This window comes from Pelecanus crispus, chromosome 3, assembly GCF_030463565.1.
Source record: "Pelecanus crispus isolate bPelCri1 chromosome 3, bPelCri1.pri, whole genome shotgun sequence".
NCBI classification, from domain to species: Eukaryota; Metazoa; Chordata; class Aves; order Pelecaniformes; family Pelecanidae; genus Pelecanus; species Pelecanus crispus.
The window spans coordinates 61,960,094-61,984,457 of record NC_134645.1 but is presented as its reverse complement, the minus strand read 5'-3'; the positions used below and the strand labels follow the sequence as shown (position 1 = coordinate 61,984,457).

The following is a 24,364-nucleotide window of genomic DNA, read 5'->3' as shown; positions in this document are numbered from 1 at the left end:
AAAGAGAAAAATGTTATCAAATGTTGCTGGCCACAATGCAGGGTTGAAATTAACAGTGCTGTCCTATACAAAGACTCTTCTTTTTAATCTTGTTAGGGTGCCTAATGCCATCATTCAGTTGCTTTCTTGCAATATATTAAAAAGAATATTTCAATAGTTAAGCTAGCAATAAAGCAAAAAACAAGTCTTTTTCACAGGTTTCAATATCTAAAGATAAACACCAAATTGGTGACTATATTAAAAAATAACATATAGCAAAAACTGAGCAGAAGACAGAAGATATGTAGCAACTGAATGATAAGGTAAGATTCTAAAAATAAAATACGTATATTGTAATTAATAAAGGAAGACTAAAATAAAATGCATGTGCATTCATACAGGCAGCAAAGACAGTTAGTTGTGATTTATGGAAAATTTCAGAGATAAGACCATAGAATAGACTATTCCTGTGAAAATAATCAAGTTCCATATTATGCCTCTTCAGGATTTTGGCTCACTTAATTGCTGGTTTAGCACATTGTCCCAAAATCTAACTTCTCCTACAGTCAGGAGTACTACGTAATCATGCTGATCAACAAATATTCTAAAAATAATACAAGAATCTGCTAATGTTACTTTTCCAAAACTAAATACTTTCCCTGCCTTCCCCAAAAGTATAATGCTTCTTTCTAATGAAATTGTGTAGATGGACACAACCAATATGGACAATCCAAGCCATAGCTAGAAACAGTCTATAGCCCTATTTTCTACTCCTCCCTTGGCAAATGCAAATGTAATATTTTTTGTCACTTTGTTTATTATCTTCCTACCTTCCTCCATCCTCTCTAGATCAAATAAATGGGTTGTATAGCCCAATTTCTCTTTCTCTGCTTTCTCCTCCCTACTTTTCTGAGTCTTTATATTTGGCTAAGCTCTAACTACAGCTGAGCAAGGCATTCAAACCAATGATGGGATCTCTGTCACCTGAGGATTTACAAGCAGACTGACAAGACAAATCTCTGTAAGGAATGATTCAGAAATAATTGATCCTGTCTTGTAGCACAGATTAAAGAATCTCTTGAAATTCCTTCCAGATCTTTTTTTTCTCAATCTTCTAACAATAATGAGAATTGCTCCCAAGCCCACACTGAACTACGCAGAAAGCATTGAACTACCTGAAAGCAGTTCTTAGGCACTTTACAGATATACCCTAAATGAACCGTATTTTACAGGAAGTTTTGAGTGCTCAAAAAGTATAGGCTGGGCAATAATCTGAATAACAATACATATTAAAAAAAAGTCTGAGGTCAGATTTCCAAAAGTTATCCCTGAGTAGCTGTTTCATTTGCTACTGTGCTTGTAGAGCATTTGGAATATTGAAATTAAAATGAACCATGTGATAAGTACAAATAAAGGGGAAAATGTTTGCTAGGACTTCAGGTAAGAAAGCAAGAATAGGGTTTCAGATACATTGTGTCCCTATATTTGTGTGTACTATTGCTTGGTGATCCCCCTTTCTTTTCCTATTAAAACATTCAATTCTTCCTATGTCTGCATATTTGTTTCTAGTATTTAAGCTGAATTTTAAAGATGATTCATGCAATAAAGAGCACAAAACAATAGAAAATCTGAAAGAAGGGAAAAACTCATTTTTCCTAAGGACTGGGTGTTAGATAGTGAAACCATCTTCCAGAGCACTTAGGTTATTTAAAGACAGACTGTACAGAGCACTCCAAAGTACTGTGTGTATTTACATTCCATGCTACTACAGGAATGAATCTGATTGTTTAATAATGTTTTGCATCTCTAATTTTGACCAACATGAATGCCTCAGCATCAGCAACATTGATTATAGGAGGTAGTAACATAAACAGGAGTTTCTCCTTACACATGTTGCCTTTATGTCAGATACTAAGTACAGTATTATTGCCAAAAAATGTATTCCTGAAATATTGGTTTTTCAGAAAGAGCTGTGAAAATAGTAGTTTCCTTGCATATGATGACCTTTTTCTTGCTTTCTCTTTTATTACTTTAACACATCTAGAAACTTTTCAAAATTATTAATATAATTTGTTCCTCTTCACTTTGATATATACAATATAGAAAATAAAGCTCTAAACCAGGATGCTTTTCAGTAATTCATAATTAAATATGCAAATTCCACAGCTAAATTTGGACATGCAATTATATGACTAATCACATTTCAGAAAGCCAGAAAATTGCAATTGCATGCTTAAATAGATGGCCAGGCCCCAAACCCACATGGGTGCTCTTGTTCTCTCATTTGAGAAAAAACAGTTGCTTTGCTAATAAATGGCACCCACTGAAAATTAAATGTGTTTCTATGGGTAATTTGTGTGCCAGCTTAGACATATCTTTTCTCTTTTATTTTAACAGAAGTTCAGTTTTGAAAATATGTAGCCCAACAAATTTTAACCTTTCTGTCATTTTATATGTTGCTGACCCTTGACTAAATGTCTTGTTGCTGTAGATTGGCCGTGGATGGACCATACGGATCGGCAACCACAGATGTCTTTCACTACCAAGTCAGTGTGTGCATTGCAGCAGGAATTGGAGCCACGCCGTTTGCCTCTATTTTAAAATCCATTTGGTACAAATGCTGCAACCCTAACACAGTACTAGTGCTGCAGAAGGTAGGTGGGAAAGTTTATTGCTCCATCAAAAAGTTCCACAAATGAGCCTATTTTGCCAGGTTAGAGAGACAAATCAGAGCTAGAGACTCACCTGAGTGCTTTAACTCCCTCTCAGAAGCAGTCACTTGCTTTGCAGCTGCCTCAGGAGCTGATGTGGGGTAGAGTCTCTTGAATTCACTGTCATTTACAGAGGAAGAAAGTATCCCTATCTGCAGTGTTTTCAGTAAAAGCTGAAGAATCAGATTTTCAATAGCAACTGGAGATAAACGTGGAATGTCTTTCCTAGCTAGACAGATAGTTAGAGAGCTAGAGGAGAAATCTGTCCTCTTTCCTACAAAAAATAAAGTATTGCAAGGTCATCTCAGACAGAAGTGAAGAGCAGCACTTGCTCCTTGTCCAGCTGCAGGTTTCGTGAGGGCCCTTTGGCTGTGTGTCCTGGTCCAGAGTGCTGCATTCTGCAACCATTAGTTGTTTTTCTCACCTTGCAAAATCAGGATTTTATCCAGCATAGAAGCAATAAAAAAAAAGCATTTAAGCTCTGGATGAGATGCATATATCAAGATGCATATTACTGCCTCAAACCACTTTAATTATTTTGTTGAAAAAAGGTATTGGGGTCTGTAAGGCATGGATGGCACCAATTAAGTTAACATACTCTTGATCTGCTAATGTGTTATACATCTGCTACTCAGGATGTGTGAGGCAGCACTGGGGGAGGATGGGTGAAGAAGAGATAATGGGTGAAGTAGGGTGAGGGATAAGAAGGTAACAGAGAAAAAAATCAGCATTAAACATTCTCTTCCCTATCCATCATGGCAAGTGGCAGCTTGTGGACCTTGCAGTTTCTTTTAGCTCATTTTCCAATGCAAAAGCTGAATCAGGAACTGTTCAACATTTCACATTTAAGGACAGATGTTGAAATTGCATTGGAGTGGACAGATCTCTGAGAGGGTCAGTACATATGGAGCTGATTGCAGGACCGAGGGGCTGATCTTTTTAAATGAAAGAGTGTTAAAACTGGCATCTTAATGACAAGCTGCCACTGAAAAAGCATCTGGGATTTTAGTAACTGAGGAGTTGAGGACAGGTTCAAATTGCCAGGAGGGATCTTTGAGGCAGAAAAAGCACTGAGAAGGGAGGGAAATAAAAATGAAAATATGTGCTAGATGTGAAAAGAAGTGTATTTGCAAACACTACCATTGTACCAGAATGATCTTTTCCACTGGAAGGAGAGCTACATATATGTATATACACATTATATATGTATACTGTGTATATTCTATATGTATACAAGTAAAATTATTATTGTCGTTGCTGTTGTTATCTTAAGGGGAAAAGAACAGAATTTAACTATGAGTTGAGAGTATAGTATACCTCAGGGTGTTCATCCATAACTTAGGCTGAATCTTGGGTAAGTGTGCCTGCAAAGATAAGTGCATGGTGCCCTTCTGCCATGGTTTTCTGCTACAGAGTTCAGTTTTTCTGAATTTCTGTGAAATACAAAAGTATCATGATTTCTATATGTCCTTTCTCTGTATCTTGGCTTCCTTACTGTTGCAGTGGGAATAGTGATACTTATTTTTCAGAGGTGTTATAAGGCTAAACTTCATTGGTGTTTGTAAAATATTTTGAAAGCCTGGATGAAAGGTGCTGGGGAAGTTCATAGCATTACTTAAAAAATCTAGTAGTCATCTTAGTGAGAACGATTAATCTCAGGGTAGCTCCACATTTTTTTCCATTGGTTAAAAGCTTCCACTTGTGGTATAATTACAAATAATTTAATCTTCCTCAAAGTATTCAGCACTCTCTTTCTGCCATGATGAGTACCATAGAAATGTCTATTAAGGAAATAAATAAGAGGTTTTTCTTTTTTTAACAACTTCATTTTGATTTGAGTACAGCTATCATTACGCTTATTGAACTAATATTTCTTAGTGTTGCCCACATACGGTTGAGATATAAATACTCATAGCTTCCATAATGTCTGCAGCTGTATAATTTAAAAAACCCAGCAAATCAAAAGGAGTACACATTTATCTAATTGATTCTTCCCAATTAAATAGCCTTAGAGCCTTCATTTGCCTATAATTTTTTGCGATGAGGAAGGGCACTACTACTAGTCATGACTGGAAAGTTTCTACTGGCTTTAGTTATGCATAAAATGATCTTTTTTTCACATTCATGGTCTCATTTTTCAGATCAATTGCTGACAAAATTGATAAAATTGTACTGATCCATCAGAATATAATATTAGCAAACATCCACTTTCTCTCTTACCCTACATAAGGACATAAGAAAGGTCCTACTGAGTGTCACCAAAGATCCATCTAGCCCAATATCCCATCTCCAACAGTGGCTGTTCATGAATGCCTACAGACAAGAAAATCATATGGCGGTATGTCTTTAGTGGACACCCTCCTGCCTTTGAGCAACTTGCAGTTCAGTAGTGCCTTGATACAAGAGCTGCATCTCTGTGTTTAATATCCCTTAGTAGACTTTTCTTCCATGAATTTGTCTGCTTTTTGAACCCATCTAGAGCTTTGACAGCCACAGAAATTTGTGGCAATAAGTTCAGCTGCATACAGTGAGGAAAACAAGAACACCCTCTTCCATTTGCTTTGAGACTGATCATCCCTGCCTGAGATAACCTTCTGCTTTGAGGTCTACCCCACCCCACAGCCTTCTCACAAAACATCTTCTCCCAAAGACCTAAAAACCTGGGCCCTTTTTGCTGTCAAACATAACCACCTTTCTGAGCTGTGTTTCAGAACAGTTTAGGCCTCTTGCTTCAAATTTAGGGGTATGAATCGAGCCTTGTCCTGCATTTATACAGAAGGCTGCTTGCTGCCACCCTAGCTCTAAGTCAGTGCCTCACGCAGGCTGCCAAACTCCCATCCCCTGCATGCCCTGGGCTGCAGGCCCTGCTGCACCTTACCTGTAGTGGCCCATCGGATCAATTAATTTTGCTGAGGAAGATCTCTGATCTTTTTTGGTATGCTACAGCCAACGGGTGGTGTGGTACATTCAGGAGCAGGAAGGACTAGGGTTTTGCAGGGACATGCCCAGCTGCAGGTGTAAGAGGGTTTTGCAGGGACTAGTCATGTCTGAAAGGGAGCCGCAAGAGTCAAGGATGAAGGTGCCTCCCTGGGCACCCCCTGCTTCATCACCTTTTACATCCATTTGGTGAAAAGCTGGCTTTGCTCAGAGCTGTAGCTCCACCTGTCTTCAAGGAGCAGGGAAAAACAGACGTATGGTCATCAACAGATAATTATTAATGACTTTCCACATGATGGAAGCTGATTTGCAAAGTATGTTCTTTCACCTTACTGGAAAGAGGTATCGGAGCTCTTGCTCCTGTCTGTTGTACAAAATTCAGGATGTGGGAAGCTGAATGATAAATATGCATGCATTGCAAGGGAGCAGAGTATTACAGAAATAAGCGACTACTCAAAAGCCCGCATTACAGATCTGATTAATAGCAATACTGCATCTAACTCAATTTGCAAAAAGAGCACTTGGAAAATTTAAGACAGTTTACTTGGGCAAGCCATCAAGCTGATGAATGTAGTTGATGGGGGTAGGGTGGGTGGAGACTAATGAAACATAAATCTAAACCAGATTTTTAAGGGTCCTAAATAATTGCAGTCAGTTAATAGTATGAGGCTTACAAGAAAAAAATACAGGATTCAGAATAATTGTTTAATTATAGAAATGCACTGATGCTGGCTTTATTCTACAGTTTTAATAAGGATTAATTTTATTGTGCATTTATTGTATTTTAATTATACATGTAATATGTTGTGCTGCGCTATGGGCAGTCAGTGTAAAGAAAAGAAGACTTCTTTGTAAGCACCATTTATTTTAACATATTATACTAGAAGTCCTCTTTGATCTAAGGGAAAAGGAGACCTTTTACCCATAGGCCATCCTTCTTCACTACCTCTTTTCTTTCTAAGATTATAATCATGGCCAAAAATACTTCTTATAATGACCATCTTTCTTCATTACCAAATGCTCTCCACCTCTAACATGTGAAAATTAGAGGCAGCGCAATGGGTACCGCTTCAGCAGAACCACACCACGGATGAGTTTAAGGGATTTCCACAGCTTCAGAAAGCTACATCCTTTCTTGAGAGGACTATGCCAAAGATGACTTGCCCCAATTTGGTTGGACTGGCCGTTACCATTACAGCTAGGTCTGCAGCCAGCTAAAAGCACTCCTTCAAGCTCCAAAGCCTGATATTCTGGAAGCCAGTCCCCCATTTCCAAGACCACCTCGTCTCAACTTATCGGTTAGCTTTTCTTCCTCCTCCCCTGAATGTGCTTGGCTCCCAGTCCTGCCAACATGCTCCCAGTTGCTACCCCATGCACAATTCATTATTCATTTAGAAGCACATGCCTCCTCTCCACACATGTACTAAATATACATTTCTATGAAATGAACTGCTGAAAAGACTTGAGAAATAAGATGATCAAGTAGAGGCTGGGGGAAGAAATTTCTCACTACAAATCAACAGCCACAGTGTGATACAGACTGACAGCATTCAGTGGCCTGATTTTCAAGGTGCTGAGGATGTGGAACAAGCAGGGACTTCAGGATTCAGACACAAAAAACTACATAAAGGTTAAGGCTATATACCTTATCTAGTTTTGGTAATTTAAAATAATGCTGTTGTTGGTCACAAAAATGAAATGTTATAAAGTCAGTGGGCTTGCTTTTTCCTCATAACCTATGCCAGTGTAAATCAGCAGCAACCCCACTGTAAAGCAATGAGGTTATATTTAAGGCAAAACATTGAAACAGAAGGGGGGAAAGCAAACAGCCAAGATGGTTGATACTAAAGTTCTGCAGACAGTCCTATTCCTAGGCTGTAAAAATACTCTACTTAACCCTGAATGCTTTATCGCTGTTTCCTGGGATCATACTTCATTTATATTTCTTACAGAAACCACAGATGGTCCCTTATAGTACACTCAGATCTAGGAAACATCTCAAATTACTGTTAATTTCTTTCACCAAATCTCCAGTGAAGCATGGTGTTACCACATTTTTCTCCCACCACCTTACCAGAAGTCTGACAACCTAGTATATTAAATCTTCGGGAAATCTCTTTAATAGCTTTCTGGTTTCTTCACTGATTTTTCACTTCAGAAGTGTCTAATATGCATCCTTATCTCAATCCTATGGAAAAGGACTACAATTTCCAAATCATCAGAGCTCCCACAATGATTGCCTTGGGGACAGACCTTCCAGATTACCTTTGATATTGAGGTACAATAAAAGACAGAGGGGCTGGTGAGCACAGAGAGATGGGTTGGAGGAAATTAAGGCATTTTGCAACAAAATAAAAATCACAGTCACAATGAAACAAGTTCCAATCATCCCTTTGTTATAAGCTTATACATTGTCCTCCATGCCACTCCTTTTTCATCTGGAATTGTGTATTTTTAGGCTTCCCCCATGTTTGTGAATTACTTCTTCGGAGGTGCTATAAAAATAATTACACGCAAAATTACATTGCCTGCAGAGGCCCATTCGAAGTCTGGTGCCCTCTGTTCAAAAGTAATGATGGATTGTGTGGCAAGAGCTACAGAACTCAAGTTATAAGAATTGCAGTCAGATTTGTCTTATAATTGTGGTTCAGCCGGGCATCAGGGTAGTGTCTGGGCAGACACTCAGGGAACTTCGGACATCCATCCCGTGGGTGGTGCAGGAACTCCCAGTCCAGTCATCTACACAGCCGGACGGGCTTGAGACAAGGGACTGAGCTGAAACCAGGGGATGGGCTGTACTCCCAGCCCCCTTCCCAGCACAGCACTGGTGGAGGAGGTTTCCAGGTGGGAATCTCCAACTGTCCTGAAGACTCCCTAAGGCAGCTCCTGCTCTGCCTAGGCCAACTGAATGTCTCAGTGTGTAGATTAAGATCCTGGGAGGGGAATCTCACCAGTCCTGAGACTCTGCAGGCAGTTCCTCCTGCAAAACTGATTAACTTGTACATGGATAAGACATTTGCAAATGGTCAGCAGAAACTGTTCCTGCAGAAGTGGTCACACAGGACAGTCTTTTATACATAGTTAATTAGTTGGAAGATGTTTTGTGTAGTTAATACAATAGATCACAAGAGATCACAAGAGATCACAATAGATAATGCACATGCTGGAGTGGTCATAACGGTTCCTGGGCCAGCTGGCTATAAGAATTGAGCAGAAAAAGGGGTTTGGGGAGTCTCACCTGATCCAGCTGAAGATGCCACAGCAAGGACTCCTGAAATAGAAACTCTCATCATCGTATGGACAGTGACTAACCATCTTGTTTGAAAGATTTTATTCTGTATGCACGCATTACCCTATGCCAAGATCCTAACAAATTAGCTTTTTTTTTTTAAACAAACTCTCAGTTCTGTTTGTGACTGACTGCAGTAGAGAATGAATAGACAGAAATAAGCCATAGGAATGATTAAAGGATGGAAAATTAGCCTCTCAGTGACAGATCCCAGGAACATTTGGTTTACCATAGAGAGGATTATAGGATGACTTGATCCCAGCCTCTAATTTCTACCTGGGGAACAAAACTTTAATAACAGGCTCTCCAATCCAATAGACAACTAAAACAAGATCCACCATATGGAAGATGAAGCTAGAGAAATCTGGATGAGAAAAACTGTAAATTTTTCATAGAGAGGAGGTTTTCAACCAATAGAAAACCAATCATGGGACAGTGGTTCATATTACCCCTTTGGCAACTTTAAAATTACAGTTTCATGTTTCTCTAGAAATTATATGCTCCAATTTAAACAAGAAAATACATTAAAAAAGAAGTAGGGACATTCTGTAGCCTGTTTTATACAGGGTATCTGACTTCAAGAACATAACCGTATCTTCTGACCACACCAACTATTAATCTACGGCATAAGGTCTTGAGAAACAGGAATTCCTTGCTTCAGTGCTGAATGAAACTGAAATTCCATTTTAAACATAACTGAGAATAAATCCAAAATTTCACAGAATAATCAAGTTACTTGCAAGAAATGCAGGGTTAGGTATTATAATTGAAAGTTGAGATGCATTGGCAGGGGGAGGTGGGAAACTTATACATTGCCTATCTTCACTAGCACGTTAATATATTCACTCAATGTTTAAGAAGAAAAGGAAATTTTTAAAATATAGAAACTATATCATCAAAATGATGTGTAATTATGTTTAAATTTACATTGGAGAAGAGTCACACACTATGTGGTTAATGAGTTGAGCCAATCATTAGGAAGTTTTATTGAAAGTTTGCTTCTTGTTAAATCTCCTTACTTTTATCTGACAGGTTTATTTTTACTGGATTTGTCGAGACCCATCAGCTTTTGAGTGGTTTGCTGATCTTCTGTTCCATTTGGAAACAAAAATGGATGAAAAAGGGAAAAATGATTTTCTAAGTTATCATATATTTCTTACTGGCTGGGATGAAAGTCAGGTAATAATGAAACTCTTACGAGTCTGAGTTAATGTACCTTGCTTTTCCAGTATGGTAACATATGGAACAGGAACAGCTGAATAAATGATGGATGAAGCAGAGAGACAAAGAACTGTAAATATAAAGACACCGAGCCGTCTGTTTCCATCTCACATTTAGGAAAACAGGAATGGAGAAATCAAGCCAGTGATCCTTCCAGTCCTGTATCTTGGCTTGGGCAGCGCCGATTACCAGGTGTTTTGCAGAAAAGTGCAGAGAGCCTTTCAGGAGCTTGTGAAGGGACATTTTGTCCATGTCTTCAAAACAGGGGGCTGTATAAAAAGTGTTGAGTTTATTTACTCTTATTACTTAGTATAATTTTTGTTGTTCACATATACGTCCAGTACACTTTTGAACCCTGCTGTGCTTAGAACATTTTGGCAACAAAGTCTATGGACTAATTCATGTTGTTTGAAAATATATTTTCTCTGGTTGACTTCAAATATGCCATCTTACAATTTCATTGGATCAACCCAACTCAAGGCACTTAATCCTGAGACTGGGTCAATTTTATTCAACTTCTTTAGTCTTTACCTAGACCCAGATGAGTTGATTTTCTCTCCTTATTTTTAATGGCTCACTCAGATGACACTGCAATCAGTTAGGCACCTGCCAGAAAAACTCTCAAAGGAAAGTCTTTGCTCTGTTTTATTTCCTGCTGTCTCTGTTGAATGAAGGACTGTCTAGTAGAGATTAAAAAAACAGATTTCATAGAGCTCTTCTCTTGCTGCCTCTGCTGCCACAAAACCCCCCACATTTCTTTCTGCTTTCCTTAAGGCTTCTGTCAAGTAATGAGGTATGTGCATAAAGCTGTATTCAGAAAAATCTACTCCCACCGTGAAGTATATGGCTGTCATAGAAACCACCACTCTGCATTAGCAATATCACAGGGTATTGCCCAAAACCTGTTTTGAAAGAAGCTATTGAGGAACCTAACAAAACACAAAGTTGCCCTCATCTCTCAACTGCCATCATCCCACTCCCCTCTTGGGCAAACATCAGGCCAGAAGTCAGGTAGAGAGATGACTATTCTTGCTGGGATGTCTGACTTCCTTCACTCACGTGCCCTGCACTTTTCTGAAGTTCCTCCTTCTTCTCTTTAAACCCCATCATCCAGACTCCTGTCAGCACTGCCTCGTTATACTGTGCTGCTGGTTAGGTGACACAGGAGCATACCTGAAGCTGTGCTGCCTCCCCGCCTATACTGGTACTGCTCTTGCTCCTGGAGCCCCCCAGCAGCCCACCTCTAAAGGGCTGTGGGGGAAGAGGAATGCTTTTCAGTGGCTGCCTTTCCTACTCTGACCAAGCCTAGGGAACTGTGTTGGGTAACAGCTCCACCTTCTTCAGACATCCACAAAGCTCCCTCATCTTACAGGTCTTACTTATCTTTAGTCAATTCCAGTTCATCACTCCTCAAAATCTGAGCTTCAGCACCAGTATGGTGGTGGTGGATGATATATTGGATGATGCTTTACTTTACTTCTCCCTTAGCAAACAACATTCTCCCTATTCTCTCCCTGTCTCACCATATAGATGACCAGTAGTTGGGTGAAGCTGAACCCAAATGGGTTGGGCAATTTACAACTTCTAGTGCACCCTCCACTACTGGCAGGTGTTTACTTCTCAGACATAATGTTTGTTCAATGCTTTGAGCTCTTTGTAGTTTCCATGTTGACATCAGATTGGTCAAACAGATATGGCACATGTCTGCCTCTGCTTGGGCAGGAAATCATGTTTCAGCCTATTGCTCCTTGCAATGCCCCTGAGATTCCTCGGCAACTTTAATGCTGTGAGCTATAGCAAGTGCTAACACCAAAAATCCTGGGAAAGTTCTGCTTAATGTGAACAGAAATAGCCCATCTGTTCAGTGGCACAATTTTGCTGTAAACAATTAAAAAATCCTGCAGTTCCCCACCTTGCACTCCCACCAAACACTTTAAACTCTTTCTTAGACTATTCCAAGTCCTCCATGACATTGGCCCAAACTAACAAGAAGAACCTTTTAGAAACATGACCTCTTGTGACAAGTCTGCTTGACCAGAATAATTGAGTTGTTAAGCAACATGGAGCACTCATTAGCATGAGAAATACAGAATATTCCCAGGAAATGGATCTAAATTTCAGCAACCACTTCAGCAAGAGATGATAATGATGCCTAGTTCATGCTAAGGCCTGAACTAAATGCAAACCCCATTTTTAAACTTAGCTTTCCTCTGGTAATTTCTTGACAGTGATAGTAATGATGGTAGTCTGTAGTGAAAACAAGTGTATTACTCCTACACAATAGCAGCACAATTAGGTCAGATAGTGGTTTTGTTTTTAAATGTGCTTGGGAAGTACTCAGATAGCATGGTAATGGGTGTAGCACAGGAGCTGAGAGACAGTAAATGCCCATGAAAATCAAGATTTTCTTTCTTGGCACTGGGAGCTGTGCAGCTTGCTTAGTTCAGTGCTTCACCTGAGCAGATCTACTTTCTGCACCTGCCTCCACCTAAGGAGAAGAGTCAAACCACTCAGGGCTTTACCCCTGCAGAGCCAGTACACCTGCTGTTTTTTCCATCAGCAGCAGAATGCTCTGGACTTACTTAAGGTGCATGTAATTGCTAATATTTATTGTCAAACTCTGTTACAGTACACTTCGTTCCCTTTCCTAAACTCCAATTCAGCCTTTAAAATGGAGACTGTCACTTCAGGATCTGCAATGAAGGAAGTGTAGGGTGAGATATTCAAAGGCTGAGAAGAGGTTTGGGAATCTAAGACCTGCCTGTAAAAGTGACTGAGGCACTTAGGCCCAGGCCAGTAAAGGCAGGTATTTAACCCCAGTTCATTTCAAACATTTCATGTCAAGAAACTGAACTCCTTTGAGGTCACAGGCACTTTTAGAAGTGCTTTTTACACTTCTAGTAATTTTGTGAACTCTTGAGTACTCCTCTCCTCTCTCCTCTCCTCTCTTTTCCTTTCCTCCTTCTGTTTGATAATTACACAGTTTCCTTGCCCTCATTAATACTTCTGTCTTTCACCACAATTATTGCTTTTTCCTCTTACTTGGAGTATACATTGTTGACTCTAAAATCATTATCTTGTAAATTTGCCTTTAGGCTACTCACATAGCCCTACATTATGATGACAAGATGGATGTCATTACTGGTTTGAGACAGAAGACCTGCTATGGAAGGCCAAACTGGGACAATGAGTTCAAGCAACTAGCCGAAAACCATCCTAGGTAAGGCAGGTTGGCTTCTAACCTTGTTAGGTAACTCTTCTCTCAGCATAAACAGTGGGAGAAGGGGAGGGCAAACCTTTCTAAATGACCCTTTTAAAATAATTTAGTTTTTTTGCTGTGTGGAAAGAAGATTTATGCTTAATGAAGCTTTTAATGAAGAAATCTCGGAAAGAGAATGCCAATAAAATCTAATTTTTGGACAAGAAAATCTAATATTTAGAAGTATTTCAATATCCTGGCCTTTGTCCAGATATAATTGAAACACACAATCCAATTACTGTTCTGCACAAAGGACAAAGTAGCATTAATTTCCCTTGAAGATGGTTATTAAAGAGATAAACTGTGATTTTTTTCTTATGATGTCAAGGATATGTTTGTTCCCCTAACATATTTGGCTACTCTTGCAAGACTATGCTGTTCTGTTATTAGTTCATCTCTGCTGGCAAAGACAGTTCATTTGAACTTGGTGGATTCGCTAGTGGTCTGAGAAAAGCTTCTTTGTTCCTGAAAGCCTTTGAAGCAAGAATTTGAAATATTTTGTGTTCAGCAGTAGAAAATTCCAGAATCTTTGTGACTCTCTATGATTTCCAAACATTTACCTGCTAATGCAAAATAAAGGCTTGCACTTGGGAGACAGAGATACAAAAAGATAAGAAGAAAACTTTTTTTAAAGATGAAAAAGACCCAAGAAAAAGCTGAAAGGGAGGACATCAAAGAGAATACAGTAAGCTACAAGAATACCATAAAATTGCAAAAATAACAGTAATAGAGAAACCAATTGATGGAGGTCAAAATAAATACAATCAGGAAATATGAAAGCTTAAAAATAGAAAAAGGCCAAGAGTAGAAAATCTGATTTTTGAAAGATCTTTTATAGGGTTTCTACTGCATAAACAGAGCTTTTAAAGTTATAGTTGGAACATTATTTTTTGATACTTTTGTTAAGTACAACTGAGAAAAATCTGTTTTTCTGATGCTCAGGGAAGGAGATGGGCATTAACTTTCTATACTGGATCTTGTGGTATTTCCTTAGAAAGCCAGTTGTAAAGTGACAGAAAAATCTGTATTTGCTTCTGAGCCTATGTTTACGGTCAATGTTGAACCTTTTAAAGGAAACCTTGCATGAAATAAGCATTCTTCACGAGAAAAAAAATACCCTACCTTTTCTTGCTCTGAGTTACAGAAGGTTCAAGAGGCAAATAAGAGTTTCTATTGTGTGATGGAACAATCAGCTTTTACCAAATAACTAAATTTTGGGTCCCTGTACTTAGGTCTACGGACTTTCCCTTGCTTGCAACAGTGTCTTCTAGCAGATTAGCAGGAATATACCACTCCAGGTTAAACCTAGTGCAATCGAGCACCACAGCAATATGGGCACTACTTCCGGGGACTACGGCTTGGGCACCCAAATCATATTGACAGCCCCTCCTTTACAGGAGCAAACTTTTGGAAACTCATGCTGTCACTTGTCACTTGCACTGCACTTACGCAGATCGAGCTTTCCCAGTAGCACAGCATGTGTGTGTAGCTGTGTGTACATATATATGTTTTAAAGCAATATGTGCTGTGTACTTAGAAGCAAACCCTTTCAGGCACTTTGCAGCAAGTAACCAGGTGTCCAACTCCCTGTAACAGACTTGTGCGCTTATGAACACAATTCTTTGTCACATTGCTCACATTCTTTATTTTATAAGAACTACCGATTTACTGATTTTGTTATTAAATCAACCATTTAAAAATTGTCCATAGGCAGAAAAGTATTAAGGGGGGGCTGGGGCGGGGAGGGAGAGAAGAAAACTCAGAAGTAACTGAGAATTTTTTGTATTTTTTAGAAAAAAAAAAATTAACTTGGCTGGAAACAAAGCATTGAAAATTTTCAGCCCAAGCAGCGTGATTGCTTCTCTGATTAAAAAAAGCTATGAAAATCAAAACCAAAGAGCTACCATTTAAAATAGTTTGTGACCTCTAATATAGCAATCCAAATAAATAATGCAATAAGACATAATAAACACTAAAGTATTAAAATAATTATACTGTAATACTTTGTGACAGTAACACAATTTTTTTTCAAATTTATTTCTCAAAAAGCCATTTCAAAAGATGCAAAGGCATCCAAGGCAGCCAAAAGGTACAGTTTATCCATTTACTCTGCTACTCTCATGTTCTCGTTTTTATTGCAATTACAGCAACAGTATTGGAGTATTCTTCTGTGGACCCAAGACTCTCTCTAAGATCCTTCAAAAGACATGTAACTCATATTCATCAGCTGATCCAAGAGGAGTTCAGTTTCACTATAACAAAGAAAGTTTCTAGGCTGTACTTCTTAACTATATAATGGGTATTACCAAATTGTGTATTTTTTCCTCACCTTCTCCTGTACTCTACTCATTCTACAGCATTCAGGCCAGATATTGGAGTTGTAAATCAAACTAGGTACATTGACTTCCGTAGAAAAATGCCATCCTATGCCAACTAAAGATTTGGACCCCATCCTTAGCCTTTCCTTCAAAGAACTGAAGGGCTGATTGTTCATTGCTTACTTAATGATGCTGTCAATCCATCTACATCTGGGTGAAAACACACACAAACTACTAACCTTTGAAGAAAAAGGCATGAGTAAAATGGACATTTAGAACTATACCTCACTGTTGTGTATGACCAAATTAGTACCACAGGCAATACTCACATTCCTGCTGTTTAAATCGTACCCAGACATTCAAAGCATTTTCCTTCCTGGTGTTCCGATTTTGCACTTCTCATAGCCTCCCACGGCACACACATCCACATTACCTTTTGTGCCATAGTACCACTGTTTATATACACACTGTCCAACAAATTCCTTTTGTCCTACCAAACTAGGCACCATTTAAACCTGCCATTTCTGCAGTGATGGTGGCTGTGCATGCCATAAGCTAATAAGTTCTGAGGGTTAATATGTTAAAGAGACTCCAGAAATCTTTGCACTCAGCAAATGGATCTGCTGAGACAGGCAAGTGAAGCTCAAAAAGTCCTTTAAATATCACACAGCGTCACAGGCACTGCAGAATGGGCTTTAAAAGATACAGAATCACAGATACATGACAGAGTGATGGAGGTGGGAAGGCACCCCTGGAGATCACCTACTCCAAACCCCCTGCTCAGAGCTGATTCTGTGAAGACAGGAGTGACATTTGCATTCTTCCAGTCCTGAGGAACCTCCTCCCATTGCCATAACCGTTCAAAGATAATGAATATTGGCCAGCTCCCTCAGCACTTGTGGGTGCATCCCATCAGTTCCCATGGACTTGTTTAAAAAGCTTCCTAACCTGCCCCTCCTTCACTGAGGGTAAGTCTGAATGGCTTCAGATTTTCTCACTTGCCTCAGGAGCCTGGGATCTCTGAAGTTCAGCCTTACCTGTGAAGACTGAAGTGAAAAAGGCATTGAGTACCTCTATCTTCTCCATGGCCTTGGGCAGCAGGCCACCCACCCCATTCAACAGTCAACCAACATTTTCCTAGTCTTCCTTCTGCTATTCATGCATGCATAGCAGCCCTTCTTGTCCTTGACTTCTCTCACCAGATTCAACTCCCAATGGGCTTTGGCTTCCCTAAACCCATCCCTGCACACTCAGTGTCTCTATATTCCTCCTGCACCACCTGTCCCTTCTGCCACCTCTTGTATGCCTCCTTTTGTGTTTGAGTTTTGTCAGGAAGGATTTGTTCATCCATGCAGGCCTCCTACCACCTTTTCTTGACTTACTCCACAGCAAGAGGGATCATTTTTGAACTTGGAGCAGGCAATTCTTGAAAATCATCCAGTTCTCCTGGTCCTCTCTAGGACCATATTGCATAGGATCCTTCCAAGCACGGAATTCGTCTTGTGTCCTCCCCATGCCACATATGTTAGTGTACAGGCACTTCAAAGAGGCATCCAGTCAAGTGGGTTTTCCAGAAGAGGTGTTAGAGCTGTCCTGCAGGCACTTGCTTGTTTGTGTGGATACCCTTGGGGTGGGCCCCCTTCTGCCCTTTTTTATTGGTTGCAATGTCCCTCCTGTTCACATCATCCTGCACACTTTGCTTGTCACCCCAGTCCACCACTTCCTCACCTAATCGTTGGTCACCCACTCCCTCCCCATCCCTAATTTAAAGGTCTTGTCACAGGCTGGCCAGCCTCTGCTCCACTGCAGTGGACCCCATCTCTTCCTAACAGTCCTCAATCCTCAGATCAGGTCTCATGGCTGTAAAAGCCAGATCCCTGTTGCCAAAACCAGCTGCACAACCAGTTGTTGACTTGCAGGATCCATGCCTACCAAGTTCTCCATCATACTGAAAAACGTTTTGTTTGGTTGGTTGTTCAATAATCTCTGTCGATGCGGGAGGAACCATGTTTGCTTGCCATTTTGTCATATGCCAAGCTGACAGCTTCAAGAATGGTGTATGGGTGTAAAATATGCCCCTACATATATTGCTGCTTAGAATTTTTAACAAAGTTTGATTCATATCTTCATGTCTTGTTTTTAAATCTTCCTTGTAACTGATCCAGTCTTTCCTCATAGGTCATAGACTGTTACTCAGAATAGTTACCTGTTCTCTGCTATACTCACATAGCACAGAGAGGCAGGTACAAAACAGTAAGTCACCTTTTCACCTCTGCAAACCTTCTCAGGCAGCTGCTGGGAGTCCTGAAATACAGCAGAGGCCAGCTGCAGAGCTGCTGGAAACGCTATTGTCCGACAACTGTATTTCAAACAACCCATACAGGGCCCATGGAGTGTCCTCTGGAGCCACATCTTCTAACATGCTGGGACTAATGTAAAGCTATGCATACCATCTGTACAACTGCTGATGCTTTCTCCAAGAGAGGACTGTCTCCAGCTGGTTAGGTCAGCCACCCTTGCAGCACCTTGTATATCAAAGCAATGAAACAATGGCCTTCATGCAACCCGAATCTTTACTCATCTTCTCATTGCTCTCACTGGCACTAGAGCTGCCATGCCTATAGGCCCTATCGCCCAATGCAGTCCTTCCCTCACAGCTTTGTATTGCTCATCTTTGATGTCTGAGTATATCGCTGCCACCTTCCTAGACTTGATGTTGTCTTCCACCTTCAAGTATTATTTATACTTAGCTTTGTGACTTTAGCACTGTTAAGCACGTGGAACGCAGGATAATTCCGGAATGAGGGAGAAACAAAATAAAAAATATGGGAATGTTGTAACGTTCACATAAGCTAGAAAAGTCAGAAAAATATTTCCCTATTCCCCAGCACAGAAAGTTAAACTATATTCGAGTTGGACTGAGGCATAACAGAGTTCACTAGGATCACATAACGCATTTACCCAGCCACACAATAAAAATGGGAGGTAGAAAATATCCTGTATATGTCAGCACTCAAATAAGACAAATGACATTATATATGTAAACTTACACACACACACACACACACAAAAATTCCCACTAGAGGCGACATAACTGTATAGACAAAAGAAACAGAATAATAAAAATTATGTCACAGAAGACTCCAATATTATTTTATACCTATTCTGTTAGCGAATACAGTATGTGTGAACTGAGATTGTTCTACGAGATACAGTTGTATTATTATTAAGTTTGGGGCAATGCATCTTTGTTTTAAAATTGTTGAAGTTTTTTTAAATGCCTGCCTATGTGAAATGATTAATGCGGTGCATACTGTGTAGCAGTAGAGTGAGTGGAGAATTAGAGCCTCTGCCAGTTCACCTAGAGGCATTTATCTTTTATTTTTTTCCCTGGTGCCCGTGCTGAGCCTCAGGGTAAGCTGACACATTTTTTAATATAAATTAAGCTTCTTTTTTTTATGTGTGTTGAAAATCTTGAAGGAAATGAGAAATGTGTGTAGGCACCAATACCAGCTGCCATTGCATGAAAGAAAGAGGTGACAATTTCCTGCAGATTCTGAATGATTGTTTTAATGGGGTTGGATCGGAGGTAACAAGCACAAAGATATTGTGCTGCCAGAAAAACAGGATCTGTTCTCCCCCTAGCCTCATGCAACAAGATGTAACATTTAGCTTCTGGCTCAACATGGCATCTCTTCACTGCTTTGATTTATTCCCACTTTTGCAAATCACTGTGGTATGCTACAGGAGATGCATTTAGAGCCCTTGTTATAGTTCATTGAGTGGCACTGCTGTTATCACCACCAGAGGAGAATTTCACTTGTATCAGGACTGAGTGACCTAGAATAAAGGAAAAATAATAATAATAAAAAAAAAGAAGTGGGGACGTTTGTTGGACTACGATGAAACTGCATTTAGATTGAATGAAAATCCCTTTATTACAAATACAATTTAAATCAAAATGGGAACTAGGAAGATTTGGCTTCCTGCCTTGTTTTGAATAACACTGAGCACACAACAGCTATGATAATGTGAGTGCATACGTAATGACTCTATTATTATGTTTATATATGGAAACATCATTCACTGTCAGGGAAAATGAAAGATATCTTCATGGATTTGTCCATTCAGCTTCTTCAGCAGGAAGTGTTCAGCACTGTGTAGGAAAATATTAGTAAATAAAATATAGTCATAACAGCACAGACTCACCACATCCTGTGACAGAAAACTAATCATAGACAAGGATTGTAAATATACAGATTAATTACTTTGGCTCTTAGAATAAAAAGATTGGTATTATAATGACTGAAGTTGTGTTACAATAATTTAAGTTTATTCACTAGTAAGTGTAAATTGAAATACACAGATTTGTACGTTCTGGGCTTCCCCCCTCTCCCCCTCCCCCCAAGTTATGCATGTAGTAGAAATCAGTTAAGTAAGTTTGCTCTCTAGTTTACACTAGAAGATTAAACAGCAACTGCCGCTCTTAACAGAATGTCCCTCATAGGGTGCGTGTACCATATCTTCATCATTATAAGGACTCTCCTTCCTGGTTTTAGATATAACAAAGTGGTTAAGAGGAAATACTGTTAACTGCAACAAAAGTGACAAACTTTTCATGTTTGAGTACTCCTGATTAACAGGAGATTTTATAAGAACTGCCTTAAAGGCAGCGCAGCCGATAAGGAAAAGTAACAAACTAAATGACATGGTAGGTTTATAATCTCAACTGGTGAACGATTTCAGTGAATCATTTTTCTGAGGGAAAATCACCTGAATTTCTTCAGGAAGAGAGAAATGGAAAAGAAAAATGTGACAATGCTTCCACCCAGTTTGCCCTGTGAAGACCAAAAGCTTAAATCAAACATGCATAGTCAGTCAAATAACGGGGAATGCAAACCCATGATGGTCAAAGCAGCACAGCCGGTGACGGACTGGAAGGTGCAGTACTGTGTGCAGCAGAGGCGAATTGAACCTAGACCTTCATCTCTTCTCCTGACACTTCTCAGGCAATCAAATACCAGGCATTGAGGTCACCCTGGTGACCACTTACAAGGTGGACAGCACTCTACCAAGGACTGACTGGCCTAAACCTTCTGCATGCTGGAAACCAGCTGAGCTGAGGCTTTCTCACCTTGGTCAGGTTATCTGTTCTGCAGCAGCAACTCCAACTCCTTGTGTGGGATCACTTAATTGTCTGAGCAAATCTGCATTTCTGTGGAATAAAATCAGGTGTCCATTTCATTAACGCTGCAGCCACAAAAAAGAATAATTTTCCAGGAATATCTACTTACACGTTACTGAACATGTTCAAATGAGAGAGGACTGATGATTTGCATTTTAAAACTCTAACCAGTTAAGTCTATTTAACAGGAGTCTTCTTGACCTTCAACAAATCATGTCTTACAGTGAAAAAACCCCTCATTTACACAATGGTCTTAATATATGTGAACAGATGTGTTAGTTGACATGGAAACACACTTTTTCTCCTTTCAAAAGCAAGAAAGGACGAAAAGGCTTAAACTCTTTAGATGATATACTAATATCCTTTCAGAATACATAGAAACAAACAAAAGTTGTATAGTATAATGAACCACTCAAGCCGGCATATTTCAAAGGCTATCCGCTTCAAATAATTGCAACTATTATTTCTAAACAATAATGACTTCTAACATGGTAAAACATTTGTATTCATTGAGGATAAAAGCCCTGAGCCTGCCAATACTTACACATGTGCGTTACTAACTTCAAACAATCTTTTTACTGTCCTAGAGGACTAAATATGGTTTCCTTTGAAGCTCATGCACAGAAGACTGATGTCAGGCTCAAGGTTGGGTCCTGAAGGCTGATCTGTATTATTCAGCTATTGAACTACTGGACTGTCTTGATTCTTGTCTAGAGACCATTTCTCTGGTACAGTAATTCTGAATATGAAAGACAATTTACAGCCATGCTCGCCTTAAGGTACACAGATAAGATTGCACTTACGCACTTTAACAAAAGGTCTGGTTTTCAGTGGTTTTACAGCTTCTATTAAGCAAAAGCTGTGGGTTTGGGGAGAGCTTTTCTCTTTTTTTGTTTTGGCCAAATGATGAATACGCAGATCTGAACATTTTGTTCCATGAATATACACAAATAAGCAGGAGAGAGGGCAGATATGAGCCTGTCCTCTGAGACAGAAGTGCTGGTCTCCAGCCTGTTGCTGACCATTCCCCAGCATCACTGCCTTGAACGCTGAATCTCCCATCCCATGCAAAGGCCTGTGCCCTTGCTTGAGACAGGGGTTCTCTGCACAAAAACAACAGCTTTCCTCCTGCTGCTGTCCAAGGCTGCAAAAACGCTCACAGAAATCATTACTGTCAAAAAACTGAACTAAGTGGGGCTTTGTGACCAAAGATAAGGAAGCATGCACAAGCCCAAATGAACACACAGTAGTTGTGGCATGAATGCACACAGGAAATTTGCAGAAACCTCCCTGCTTTAGATGTCACACAAGCTGATGTCCACAATTCCCTCTTACTGTAACAAGCACAATGTATTTATTCTCATGTTTCAGGAATTGATCAAGGTTAAAAAAATGAAAGACAAACTTTGAATTCAAAAGGTCACTGCAACACATCACTCTTATTATACATTACTATACAATTACATTACATTTAGATAAAAATGTTTAGATTGAAGAATGCCTACCATTTGCTCATTAATATTAGTAAAATATCCATGCAGTTTTCTGAGTTTGTGTGCAGCTAAGGAAATTCAGAGGGCTATGCATAATGCATACCAGTGCAGAGTTAGCCATTTAAGATCACTCTTTTTTAGATTCCTTACCATGCTGGCAAGATGAAGATAGTCGAGGCAGATTTGGACAACTTTGAATGTAATATCAAAGGTTTGAGGATGAAACAAACAAATGTATGCTGTGATACTGGTCAACCCAGAAGTTACTTCAAATGTAAATTGTGTGGAGAATAGCTAGATTTGACTGAACTGGACCTTGTGTAACACAAACACATCGAAGTACAATTTCTCTGACAGGAATGTCCATCAACTATTTTATTATTTAATGGAAGCTGTGGTTGTCATTACAAAGATGTACCTATAGTAAGAGACAGCAAGCATAATCACAAATGCTGGCCACCCTATGTCTACTACACCAAGTACATCATCCTTCTATAACATTATGCATTTATAAAAGAGCCTGAAAACACTTTCTAAATGGTCTGATGCTGGGAGGTGCTGAGCTGAAAGAGCTTTTAGTGAAACCAAAATGAACTGTATCTGCTCCGCATTCTGCAGAACCATACCTTTGCAGTCCAGACAACAAAATTAACTGGAGTTTTGCCAAAATGAGGACAGGAGAATTTGGCTCAGTTAGGCAATGTCAGTGCAGAATGATATATTGCAAATATCGAACACTGAGCCTTAAAGGAAAAAAAAAAATTCACTTCAAATTGTCTGACTTGTTTATAATGAAATAGCCAGTGCTTTACTACATGCTGATTGTCTTATTGCTATACATGCAGATAGCCATCAGCAATGGAGTCTGTAAGTGGATGGATGTTTTTGGGGATGGATGCAATTATATCCATATATATATAATATATATCATATTATTAATGTTACTCCACTAGGCTCCAGTTCAGCAGTGCATTTGTGCTTAGCTTAGTTGAAAGCACACAAGATGGGGTTTTTGTTTCAAGTGGGCTAGAAGCATGTTCAAGGCTCAGTCCATATCTTAAGAGCTTTGTTCAAGCGAGACACCAAACGCCTCCACAGGTAAGTTTTTCCTAAATTGGAAGAGACTTTTGTCACAGGGTTAGTGAAGAAACTTGGAATCTCCTTGCCTTTGCTCTCCAAATAAATCTTGTCTTATATAGTGGTATGAAATTGGTTGTCCCCTTTTCCGGGGAGCCAAGTAATTCTTAGATTTGCATTTGCCATAACAACTGGTTGTAACATGGTTCCCTAAAGAAATAAGACTTATGCAATTATGATGTGTGTCTGTCTGTCTGTCTGCCTACTGGTTCCCTTCTCTGCCCCTCTACTCCTCAGCAAATATTACTTAATCTGCCAACCAATTTCAACCAAGTTATAAGGTAGATAATCTTATTCTAAATTCTTATATAGCTCATATCACCAAAAAAGGTCTGAATACTTCAAAAGCTTTAACAAGCTGGCAATATCACAGAGCAGTCACTCAAACAAAAACTGTCTGAACACACACAGCTGAGAAGCTGCACATCTCAGGGCATGGAAGGCATGCCAAACCCGGAGCATACTGCTGGACCTCGGAAATTTGGGACGCTGAGGAAGAAACTGAGGCTTTTTTAGACAAACATCTCATCACACACACTCAGTAAAATAATGCAGCAAAAGAGATAATTGTTCCTTTGTACATGGGAGAAACGAGACTAATACTGGTATATTACAAATTGTTCTGTTGTACATCTTAGGAAGTTACGAAATTAGAGTAGAGAAAAGAGCCACAAATGCTTTCCAGGACTTCAGAAAATACCTCAATCAGCTCAATCAGCTTAGCATATCAAAAATTAGATTAAGAGATGAGTCTACAGTAGCATACAAGTACCTTCATGTGGAGGAAATCTACGCACTAGCAGGCTCTTTAATCTAGCATATTATAGCATAACAA

General features: G+C 39.5%; 1 protein-coding gene across 1 annotated transcript in view; it reads left to right on the top strand.

The window, feature by feature from the left end:
- The window catches only part of NOX3 (NADPH oxidase 3), a 38,931-nt gene extending 23,261 nt beyond the window's left edge, over positions 1–15,670 (top strand). Inside the window, exons 10-13 of the mRNA XM_009487413.2 lie at positions 2,471–2,633; positions 9,949–10,095; positions 13,233–13,357; positions 15,544–15,670. Coding sequence (XP_009485688.2) covers positions 2,471–2,633; positions 9,949–10,095; positions 13,233–13,357; positions 15,544–15,670 — 562 coding nt within the window. The remainder of the gene's footprint in view (positions 1–2,470; positions 2,634–9,948; positions 10,096–13,232; positions 13,358–15,543) is intronic.
- The last annotated feature ends 8,694 nt before the right edge of the window (positions 15,671–24,364 follow it).